This window comes from Ammodytes marinus, assembly GCF_949987685.1.
Source record: "Ammodytes marinus genome assembly, chromosome: 7".
Lineage (NCBI taxonomy): Eukaryota > Metazoa > Chordata > Actinopteri > Uranoscopiformes > Ammodytidae > Ammodytes > Ammodytes marinus.
The window spans coordinates 13,884,308-13,897,014 of NC_137211.1; the positions used below are offsets into that span (position 1 = coordinate 13,884,308).

At 41.9% G+C, this 12,707-nt stretch overlaps 1 protein-coding gene across 1 annotated transcript in view; it reads left to right on the forward strand.

Annotated features, from left to right (window-relative positions):
* Positions 1-9,672: 9,672 nt before the first annotated feature.
* Positions 9,673-12,707, forward strand: part of lgr6 (leucine-rich repeat containing G protein-coupled receptor 6) — a 40,994-nt gene continuing 37,959 nt past the window's right edge. Inside the window, exon 1 of the mRNA XM_080030685.1 lies at positions 9,673-10,218. Coding sequence (XP_079886811.1) covers positions 9,974-10,218 — 245 coding nt within the window. The 5' untranslated portion in view covers positions 9,673-9,973. The remainder of the gene's footprint in view (positions 10,219-12,707) is intronic.

The window sequence follows — 12,707 nt, forward strand, 5'->3', positions numbered from 1 at the left end:
TTAAAATCCTCCTTTACACCTTCAAAAGCATCCATAACCTTGCACCCACATATCTAACAGACCTCATTCAAATTGCCACTCCCTCCGTGCACTCCGCTCCTCCTCCTCTGTTCACCTCACTGTCCCCTCTGCCCGTCTCACCACGATGGGGAGCAGAACCTTCAGCCGCTATGCTCCCCTGCTCTGGAATGCACTACCCCCCGACATCCGCAACACTGACTCCATATCCCTGTTCAAATCTAAACTCAAAACTCATCTTTTCAAATTTGCTTACGCCTCCTGATCTACCCATCCCATTTTTGTTTTTAAATCAATTGATTGTACTGTATTTGTCACATTGTACGGTGTCCTTGCGTATCATGAAAGGCGCCTTTAAATAAAATTTATTATTATTATTATTATTATTATTATTATTATTAAACAAACATTTTAAATAAAAACAACATGAAAATGCAAGAAAATCTAATAAAATGCATGGCCAGCTGCTCATTATGCAAAATAAATAAATATGTATGATACAAACATACATAATACAGATTGCCCCCCATGTTTTTTTGACGACTCCTTCCAATCTCTATTGACAGACAAATGTATTCGTAGTATACATGATTAGAATTTATTTTTATTTTTATAAATGCCTTTTTACTAAGCTGAGTTGCAAACTCAACATGTTTTGTATTAATACCTCACATATTTGATCTAATCATATAACATTTGGAAAAAATAATCACGTGTCTTCTTTATCACATGTTGGTGTTATTCCAATTAAAGTATGTCATTGGACTGATGGTACACCTGATGATGATTTTAACGAATTGTGAGGGGCAACAGTTTTTTTTTTTTTTTTAGGTTGATTTCCACACTCATAGGCAGGGCCTTGGTGAGGCAAAGGGAGTCAGGTGAACAACCTGGCGAGTTAGGAGGCAGTTGGACATGCCGTAATGTTGGCGATATGCACTGCGTATTAGAGACACTGGCAAGTATGCAAAACCTGAGGTTGTCCCCCCCACATCACTGTCTACACCACTACTTCTCTTTCGCTCTCACACACGTCTGTCTTGTTTTTAAACCACCTGTCTGTCTTTTTTTTTAACTCAATGCAAAAATTTTATTATTTTATTCATTTGAATTTGTGGCTCCAAGATGAACATTTCTCATTTTCTATTTCCAGTCCGTTTTATATTTGTTATGCATTTTCAATCCATTATGTTTTTAGCGTGCGTTATTTTCTACAGCTTTACTAATTTAACTAATACAACCTGCATTGTGCACAAAACTGTAAATATATGCCATTTGGTTGCTAGCTTTGCAGCAGTCAAGTGGTCTAGGTCCAGGAGGATAATATACATCACTCATATGGGAATGCTGGAGATAAGGAATGGGATTGGGAACTGGTGAGACTTTGCATTCCCACGGAAGATTGTTTGTGTCCTCTAGTAGACAGTCCTACAATCTGTGGTCTCACTCATAAACACTCATAAACCACACAGACACAGGCACGCACACAAACCCACCGGCCTTATCGGAATAACACATAAACTCGAGCGCAAAGACTGTACATAAATCATCTGTTTTCACAGCGAGATAAGCACAGACATAGAGAGCGAGAGGAATTAAATAAAACATCTCTGTAAGTTTTTCCATCTTGCTTCCAAAGAAATACAATACAGAGCCTTGGGGTCTTTGATGAGATATTTGTTTATAACTACAGTATGTCCCTGTTGCACACAGGAAAGCTCACACAGGCCACACTCAGTGCAGCACGTTTGCCTGTAAGCACAGCTTGACCAGATCATAGTGTGTTCTCCTGCTGGAGGCCCACACCTCCACTCCACAGCTGTTTTCATGCAGGGAGGGTCGAGGAAAACAATAGCATTCTTTTTTATCGACCTCCCACATCTGAACTTGTCGCCTCATTAGCAACGCTCTTGCATGTGACATCTGTCTGTTGTCCTGCTTTACATGGTATATGAATCTTTCAGGAGGTGATGGCGCTTGATTGCAATGGTAACAGTAAAGAACGAATGCTTTGCGATCTTTTGTCCTTTGCCATGGTAAATGATACTGTAACAAGAAAAAAACAATGCCATGGTTTACGTACTTTCAATTCAATATCCAATAGATAGCCTACTGTTGTTATATTAGTGCTATATGTTTGTATAAGCTTCTTCTGTAATTCACTAACAGCTTTGATAGAGAATGTGGAATAGAACAAAAACATTGCATTAACACAATTTGAATTTAATCACATTTTACAATGTGAAAGACTAAGACTTTACAGCTGTGCTTTGAGCTAAATGCTAACACATTCACTGTGACAATGCTTGCAGAGACAGTAGGCTATAATGTTTACCATGTTCGCCATCATAGTGCAGAGTGTTAGCATAACCTTTGCTAATTAGCATTAAAAAAGGGCATCAAAGGAATATAGGAATGTAATTTGTTTTTGGTATTTAGTCATAGACCAAGAAAGTATTGGACAACTTTTAAATTTGACTTGATGATCTAGTTGATCCACTAGATGTTGACATATTTCAAAACCATAGATAGTATATAAAACAAAAGTTTTAAGTCAAGTTAGGGTGCAATTAGTGCAATGCTGTTGTAAAATGGAGTCTAAGGTCTGACATTAGTCTGCTGAATGAAATGATCAGACAATTGGACTAAATTGATTCTTGAGAAAAAAAATCATCATAAAGTAAAAAAGAAATTCCAAAAGGACATATCACAACAATGCATGTTGCAAAAAACAATGGTCTTCAAGTGTTTTTTCCGATTCATTAAATATCCATGGAAACTACATACACATGGGTTTTTTCTGCTGTGATTTCTGCACCTTTAGGAGTGTCCAGTGGAATCAAAGCCACTGTCATGCATGCATGCACTGCACTTTATGGTTAGCATGATTGCTTTGGTTTGCTATATCAGGGCAGGGGAAAGGCTTCCTCTTTCCACAGAAGAGCACGTCATTGTCTGTGTGGCTATTGGATATTTAGCACTTCTGCTTCACAAAAATCTTCAAAGGGCAGAGCGTACACAGCAAAATGAATGAGAGGGCAGTTTGTGTTGTGAAGTTCTGTGGATTTGAGGCTTTGTGCTGAGAGTGCAGTTACAGAATCATAGTGTTGAAGCTGGAAGAGTTACTTCAGTGCTTATACTGTTTATTGATAGGGATGATAATATCTTTATTTACTTTTTGATTCGACTGCCAAATTATCCCAACACCTGCTACAATCAGGCTATATTTAAGAATTGTGACTAACATATACAGTACCTTTAGCTCTTGAATGGCACCTTTAACACCAATAGACTACTGTATATCGGTGACAAGGAAAGGTGCTGATTTACCAGTCAGGTTCTAATCAATGGCACTAATTGACTGTACATTAGGCTGATAATCCTACAGTAACATACATAACACTTGATGACACTTGTTCATTTTAGATGATGAAGGCAAGCCTACACAGGTGATTTTAATTTTGAGAAAGATAAGATAGAAAGATAAAATTAAACTTTTATCTTTCTTGGTGACCTCACATAATTCAGTTATATCTTCACCATTCGTCAACCAGGGAATTGACCACACCTGTGTGGATGTGCAGAGCCTTGGATAGTCATTATTGATAAGCAGTTAGAGTCACTGTAAATTAGACTGACTATTATAAATGTTAATTATCTTAACAGGAAATGCCCTGGAGATACAACAAAAGAGTTATTTGATCACTGGAATTGAAAATCACCTTTATTTATTATTTTCTGCTACCATTTATTTCTGGATTTTAATATTTAAACACATTGCATCACCCCCCCCCCCCAAAAAAAATGGAAAACACATTTTTGTATTTTATGAATCGCGTTTTCAATAAAAGATAGTTCATATAAAAATGTGGGACCCTGGCAGAAATCTTAGTTTAGGTTTATCCTAGGGGGGTTCAATGAGCTTCTTTTAGTTATCAGTCTAATTCGACCATGTTGCCTTTGAGTCCAACTGTAAAGTTATTGGCAAGCTTTTATAAAGAACACAAAGGTACGCATTGTATGCAGACTGATACAAAGGGGTTGTCGCCATCAGCTGGTTGATCAGTTCCTAGGCTGAGTGGCGCTGTTCTGTCTCTTGGCTGAAGATGGCGCCATTTCATCAGCTAATTCAAAAGGCCACTATGGAGCCCATGAAAAGCAGTTGACGTAACATGATGATCTGATTTAATACAACTATCATTTACTTCATAGGTGCCTAATTTGAGTTTTTATAGCTGTAAATCGCTGCAATGTACTTTGCAGATGAAAATGATCTGAGGCTAGTAGGAAACCTTCAATAATAGGGCTCCTCTCTTCATCTCTCACTATATTGTGTTGAGTCTCCTGCTATGTCCTATCTAGGTTCTGCATGGATGGGACTCTATGGAGACAGCTCAATACTTTCAGTCACTGTTAACATTCCACATCAGTCTCCCTCCAAACTGACACAGCTGATAATATCATCCAGAACTGGCTATGCCAGCCCATGAATGCATGCACACACACACACACACACACGCACACGATTAGGGAGTCCTTGCCACAGTGATCACAACTTTGTTTCTAAGTCACTTAACTTTTGGTAGAAAGTATTCACACGTGCAACAGTCTCACAGACAAACACACGCACCTACAGGCTAATTTCTAAACACACACCCTCTGATTTCAGCGCCACTGGCGTCTCTCAGAATAGCATCAAACAGAGTAGAGCGTCTCCCTCTTTGGCAGCGTGCAGGTGCAGACCTGTCTGCTTCAGTCAGCCTTTTTCACCATATTAACCCTCGTATATCACACTGTCACTGCAGAAAAAACAAGCAAAGTGGAGATTACAACAAAAGAAAACTCTGTCTCAGAGTGCATTTTAAATGATTTACCCTAACAAGATGCATACATGGAGGTGTCATAGTATAATAGTCTTGGCTGATACTGTCACAATATGTGTGCACAGTATTATCTGAATATTTTATTATAAAAATTGTAAAACTCCGTCAGCAGTGTTTTCAAGATCTCCGCACTTCATACAGATTGAATCCTCGCTTATGGCAGAAGTAAGTGAAGTTTTCTCCTTTCCTTTCACTGCTGATGAGCCTCTAGGGCTAGGCCACGGTGTGAAGTTCAGGAAGGGCTCTCCCTTATGGTTTATTGTCGGTTATTGCAATAAAAATGAGATACAATAAATGGCACCATAAAATGTTGGATTCTTCTTTGTGATGTTTAGTGTATATTGAATATCATCCGAGGTAGGATGTAGCTTCTTTTTTTTAAACAGTTTGTCAGTAGGCAATGCTACTAAAATTTCTACTATTTTATATTCTTATAATACTGGTATCATGTGTTATTCAAAGACAATATTTTCATATTATACTGACAATAATACAAAACTGTCTAAATAAAGAATATTTTCAAAGCTTTGACAATTTAAGATAATGAACCAGATGACGTAAAGCGTGGCAGTTCTTTTAGTAGCCTTAGGTCAAATTGGAAAGGTTCCTTAAAGCTACTTAACTCTGTAGCTTCTGAACTAGTGGGGCTCTATAAATGGCAATGTCTCTCTGTCGTTCCAGACTGAAATATCCCAAAAAAACATTATTAATTATTAAATATAATTTACAGACCCTCCAGCTGAGGTTAATAATGTAGCTTTTACCAGCCTGTGATTGAGTGCTCTGCTGAACTCCATAACCAACCATGTCCCCGGGCTTTCTATTGTCCCATAACACAGGGGAAAAATGCCTCCACCCCTGTTTTGCCCACTCGCCAGCACCCCCACCTCTCCTCCTCTCCACCCCACCCACCCTGCCCCACCCTTGCATCCTCGTCCCCTTACCTCATTCCCCTTCTTCTGCTGCTCTTTCTTTCTTTTTTTCTTTCTTTCATTCATTTCTCTCCTTTGTACTGTGAGATGCAGAGAGGAAGAGAGGGATGGGGGAGGGAGGGATGAAGGGAAGCAGAGGGACCTTTTGTTGGCTTTCAGGTGCTTTCACATGAAAAGAGTACACACCTAGGTTGCCGCCACTGGCGACTCATGGCGTCTCGCTTGCTTCCGCTGAACACACCTGAGTTGGCCTTCAATTGCCTGTGTACAGCCCAGGCATGCACAAATACCAAAGACAGAGATATTTCTGAGAACATGTATCTATAGACATATGCATGGCTAGAATCATTACTGTCAGGTGTTGGAAGTGCAGGGGCAGAGTTTTTTTGTGTGTGTGTGTGTGTGGGGGGGGGGGGAGAGGGGTGACCAGGGGATGTGGTTGAAGAGGTGAGGTAGGATGGAGTGTGTGTGTGCTCGGGAAAGGGGGGTTGATTGCATGGTTACTTTGTCTGTTCACTCTCTGAAAGGACTCTTCTTGCTGCAGGGAGATCAGGTAGCCTTGTGTGTGTGTGTGTGTGTGTGTGGGTGTGTTTTATTCCCAGATTGACCATGGTGAGTGCTCTCAGGTGTCAGGTAGCTACTTGTCTTTGTGTCTTCAAGGCTGCCGTTGCTTGGATAGTGTTTACAGCCCATAGAGAGAGGAAGGACGGGGTAGAAGAGTGGGGAGGGAGCACTGGCTTTGATCTGATGCAGACTGTTTGATAGCTTTGTGTGAGTGAGAAAGACGGTGGAGTAAGAAGGCGAGAAAGAGGGAGAAGACCAGTGTGCGCATACTTTTTGTCAGTGGCATGTTCAAATGTCCACACACATGCTAACAACTGTGTGTATGTGTGTTTGAGCCATTCATTTAACCAAGGGCCAGAGCAAGCCTTTTTGGGGCCCTGAGAAGAATTAAATAGATCAAAATCAGAGTGGCTCTGCCTTTAGAAAAAACGCCACGAGTAATACCAAAATATAACACACCAAATGTATCTTACAAACACATAGAGGCAGTGGTCAAATAGCCGAGATCTGCCAATCTGTCATCGGTGAAACATTTCTTGACTCTGTTGAAAATTCGCTGGAGCATGAGCAGGTCTAGTGTTACATAGATATGGGAATTCGCATCCTCCCCCACAGGAGAAAAACTGGATTGCATTGACTCACATTTGACCTCGCACATATCCATCAGAACTGTCAGAACAGGTGCAATTTTGAACAAATACTTGGCTTACTTTCCTAACGGTAGGAGCGCCATGAGTGGTTGTCTACATATTTGTTATTGAAGGAAAAATCATAACAAATGAAAAGGAAGGTAGTGGAAGCCAATAAGAGATGAGAGGACAGAGAAAGACATGCAGGAGACCAGACATGCAGGTTTTTTACAGTATGTGTGTTTTAGGGCTCACCTGGGGCCAGACAATTAAAGAGCATTTAAAAAGATGACAGAGCTCTGCGCCTGAGAAGGGCAGAGGTGGAGTCTGCAGGTGTATGAAGAACTTGTGCATGTTTTTGTGTGTGTGTGTGTGTGTGTGTGTATTGTATTTGGGTGTACTGGAAGATCACGCGATGTGTTACCCTGAAGTCTTTTTTTCTGCTTGTGTGCATCCGGGGTAGTGAATGCTTGTATAACATAAAACAAAATGCAATAAAACATCGCTTGAAAACAATTTACGCAACATTCTTTAAACTTACAATAGAAGGAGCAACAACGGACATTCCACTAGAAAGAGTAGGAAAGGAGAGAACATAAAGAGAGAGAGAGAGAGAGAGAGAGAGAGAGAGAGCATGAGCGAGAGACTATGTGAAGAACAGCTCTGAAAGAGTTTTTGTGGGGACATAACAAAGGCCCTTCAGAAAACACAGTGGCATAGGAATGTTAATTAATTAATGAGAAACTATTCAGGCTCCAGAGAAGGGTGGAGAGAGAAAGACAGAGAGGGAGAGAGACCGAGAGACAGATCAACTGGACGGAGGGGTCGACAAACTCAGACATGGTGCAAAGCCATTTATACATATAGTTTTTACATTGCGAATAGAATGGTTTGTAGCTCTAGGTCCAGTTTCCCTGCAACTATGCATTCTTTAAGGCCTGTTTTGAGAATGTGCGCATCGTAAATTTGACATGTTTCTTTTTAGTTCTCGGCTTTGCATATGTGCGTTTTTGTGCATGTAACAATTTGATGCTGTCGACTTAAAGCCTCAGTCCCTCAAGCCTCAGCTTTCCAGGAACTCCAGTAACACATTGACTACCATGCATATTTGAGTTCATCCTATCCTGTAGGGTTTTAAATTATATGATGAGTCCAAGCGGTTGTCAGATTTGATCAACTCATGGAATAGCATGTAATCCCTCTAATAAAACATGAAAATCACCAAAACTGGAGTCATGGGAATGTGATTTAAGGCCAACTCCACCAAGGATTTTCTGCTAAACGTCTCAGAAGTATCACAATCGTCTATCGGTGCCACGCATTATTTTCATATTTTCTATTGGAAAAGAGAATTATCTCCCCTCCCTACTGAAGTGTTCGACTGCTCAGTTCTTGCCGCTGGGAGATACGCCTGAAATTTAACAAGAGAGCAGAATTAAGTCGGCACTGCTTTGAATGGCAAGCCAGTTTTTCTTTCTTTGATTTGTTATAATTGTAGAATGCATCATTGGGTGGTTATGCAACATCTTGTACTTACAGGTGCACAGCATGTTCATCTTGTTTTGAACACAAAACACAAACAGTCTTATTTGATGGCATTCTTGTCCAGCTGTATAATAGCCCCTTATTTGTGTACCAGGAAAAGCAGGTTTAATTTCATTATTAAGGGTACACAAACAAGAATTATGTTTTGTGATAAATCTGAAATGTTGGATGACTTTATTTTCAAAATTTGGTGGACAACTGCAAGGGAGCACACACTGTGAAACACAGATAGGCTTTTGCCGCGAGGCAGCTGACACTTCTTAACAAATCCACACTCTTCTCTCTATAGACCGGAGTGTGTGTATGTGAAATGGATATGCAAGCTCCGTTGCGCCGACCGCTCATAATCTGTTATTTTCTATGGGCGTCCGTGTGCCTGTGTGCATGCAAGCGCGTGTGTGTTTCTGCGTGCGTGTGCAATTGCGACATTCCAGCAGCAGAAACCTGAGAAGGTGTGACTTACGAGAGACACTGGATTCTGCTCTTTCTGGGGACTGAGGGGTGCTGAAGTGTCAGAATTCCAATTTCCTCCAAAAAGTCACTCCCAGTCACACACTCTGACCCGCTGCATCTCTCTCACACAGCCAAACACACTCTGCCGCCTTCACTCTTAGCCTCCAGACCTTGCTTTTTCCTCCTCTCTCTTCCATCTATAAACACTGTATCCCATTTTCTTTCAGTTCCATTCATAGGGTCCGACAAGGAGAAATCTCCTGTCTCACAACACTGTACTGTATTTCCACCCCACAACGCTCCCCCCCTTCTCTTTTCCCTTTACTCAAACTTAACACCCTTTCTCTGCACATTGAGCTTCTGGGCAAAGTAATACAGAGGGAAAGGAAGAGAAGGGAGAAAGAGAGGGAAGAGTTTGGGAAATTGCGGGCCCCTCCTACTTTCCGGAGATGCTCCAGCCCATCCCTAAATTGTGGGCCAATGAGGGTGGCTCATTCACAACTCATGCGCTCCTTCTGCAATAGGTAAGGAGAGAGAGAGAGACAGAGAGGGCAAGAGATATATAGAAGGAGAGAGAGAGAGAGAGAAACGAGAGACTGTGTTTTGGGGGGAGAAAGACGGTGAGAAAGGACAGGGTAGAGTGAGAGGTAAGACAAGCAAGAGGGGAGAAAAGTTGCAACTAAGTTAATCCCCCGGGGATGAAGTGGTGACTGAGAGACAGGCAGATGCAGAGGAGAGATGAAGAGATATAACTTGTGACAGGGACATATTTACAGTGTGGACAACCTGCACAGGAGGGGACAAAAAGGAGTAAGGGGCTTCAGAACAGAGCCAGGAGTACGGATTCCAGAGAGGAGTATTTGGAAAAGCAAAGAAACATATAGGAACCATCTCCTCCCCTTGTTAAAAGCTGCCTCTGGAAACATCAACGAGGTCAACAGAGGTGTAAATGCAGATAGGTGTACAGTCCGATATGCTGCCTGTGCTCCTGCTTCTCTGCCTGGCTGGAGGATTTGGGGGGTCTGCCCCCAGAGTGTGGGGGTACGGACGGATCCAGGAGAGGCAGGGGCCGGCCACACCACTGTGTCCGTCTCCGTGCCAGTGTGAAGAAGACGGGATCTTCGTCATGGTGGACTGCTCTGAGTTGGGACTATCGTCTGTGCCAGCCAACCTCAGCCCTTTCACCACTTACCTGTGAGTAACACATTTCTTGGGTGTGTTATGTTATATCCCATTTCCTATTCTTGTGTTTCTACTTTTGTACGTCATTCCCCCTGAACCCCAAACTTCATCAATTCCATTCTCATGCATAGTGGTTTGGTTCCAACTGGTTTCAAAGTCAAACACCCTTATTTCATAGCTTCGCAATTGTAAGCTGGGATTCCTCCTTTAAAAATAGAGCAGAAGGCAACAGGCGCTTGAATGTGTGACCAAGAAACAGAAGGAGAACCCTCATGTACACGTGTGTGTGTCTGTGTGTGTGTGTGAGAGAGAGTGTGTGCGTTGACCACTATGGCAAAATTATTGGATCACTTCTTTCAGTATCAGGTTTCTGAGCACCAACTGGAGACCCAGCGTGACAGTGTGTGTGTGTGCGCGCGCACACACACACACACCTGTGCTTGCCTTTATGTATAGTATATGTGTTTGTGAATGTGTGTCTGTGCTAGCACATGACACAAGCTGTGTGAAAGAGGAAGTGTTAGAACACATAAAATCTCAGAAATGTGTGTGACGTTACTGAGCAGCTTTATTGTTCTATGATACCAAAAACTGAAGAGATTGTTGACATTCGAACCAGAAAACCAACTGATTTTTTCCATTTTATTTTGCTCTATCGGCATACTGAATATTTAAAAATAATTTGTGATAATTTGTTTGAAAAGTTGCATAAGGTAGTGGCACATACTATAAATATAACTTAAAACCTAATCATTAACATATCACTAACATTTTTTTCCATAATGAGTTGCATGAATTAAGCCAACATTTTTTTTATAGGGCAGTAAAATAAGCTTTATACTTACATAATGCAAAATACAGGACATCAAAGCATTTTCCTACAACACCCGGTGGCGTACGGCTAGATCTTACAAATTCCTTCACCGCTTAAGCCTCTGAGGACAGATTACAGACATTTTGTGATAACTGATATTGAAGTGATATAAATCAAATCCAGGAAACAGTGCAGTTGCTCGCTAGGGGCTCCACAAGTACTACACGAGAGGGTGAGGAGAGATCAACAGTGAAATACTCTAAAAGAGACACATCTCTTTTTGAATGACACCCAACTTTGGCCTGCCATGGCCAGATTTCAATGTGTTCGTTTGGAAGTTAAGACATATGTAGAGTTTATGGGGGTGAATTTTCAGTCTCACAGACCCTCCAAGACGCACTTCATACAGCAAAGCTGGTACACTCACATACTGCATACTGACACACATAGAAGGAGGGATGAATCTGACGGGGAGAGTGTTGAGCCTCTCTGTCCTCCTCTCGAATAAGTCAACTTGAATAAGTATACAGTGAGGCAAGTCAATACTAACTGCTCCACTATAGCCACAAACACACACACACACACACACACACACACACACACACACACACACACACACACACACACACACACACACACACAGCATTCCCTACAAACACAAGAGTAATTGTTCATTTCCCTTCGTTACCTAACAGTGGACCTGGGCCAATTAGTGAGTTTGAGGGCTGATTAAGAATGAGATAAATAAACTCAGCGACCAACCGCACATGCCCACTCACACAGTGATACACAAACATCACTGCAGAGGGAAGACGGGAATGTGGGACAGCAGGAGAGATGCCGCAACAAATTAAGATAGTGAATCACAGATTTCCCTTTTGCCTGGCTGATAAACATCATCAAACACAAACACAAATACCCTTCCTAACCCTGCCCACATGCAAACACACAGACGCACACACACAGACGCGCGCGCACACACACACACACACACACACACAGAACCCAGAACTCAACTCAGCAGGCTACAGTTTCTCATTTCGTCCTGGAGTATAAAAAGGTTACAACAGTGGAGAGCCAGCCCAATCCTCACCAGGATCTGTGGAACTGTCCAGAACGCCCTGCTGTGCTGGGGAGGCTGGATTAGCCTCTTAGCACACACTGTAGGCTGCCGAGGTCACAGGGATTTGCTTGGAACAGTCACTATTACAAACCACATCCACACAACGCTGTGAAAGTATATGACATCATTCACCCTTGTCATCGGAGAGCTCTTCAAAGTGAACGCAACTTTACATACTATGGTGACCGAGAGGGCAATCCAGGCTATGCATGATTCACTCGATTTTCTAGCACCCCACAGCATACGCCTGAGTCTTAGGGATTTAATTGCCAATGACTGCGCCTGTAAGTGTTGCGCTTATGATGAATAAGAACTGATGGAATGCTCATCAACAAAGGCGATATTTTATATCGCCGAAGTGAATACAGGTTGACGCTGCAAAGGAATTCAACAATTCGGAGGCAAAAGGTGCTCCGAGCTACTATGAGCAGAGCGCGTAGAGATTTATGACAATAATCGTTTCCGTGGGCAACACATAAAATGAGCTGTCATGTGAGACGCTTTGAAAAGGTCTTCTCTTTGATATCAGATTAGAGACGAAAGACGGGGCCCAAGGGTGTGTGT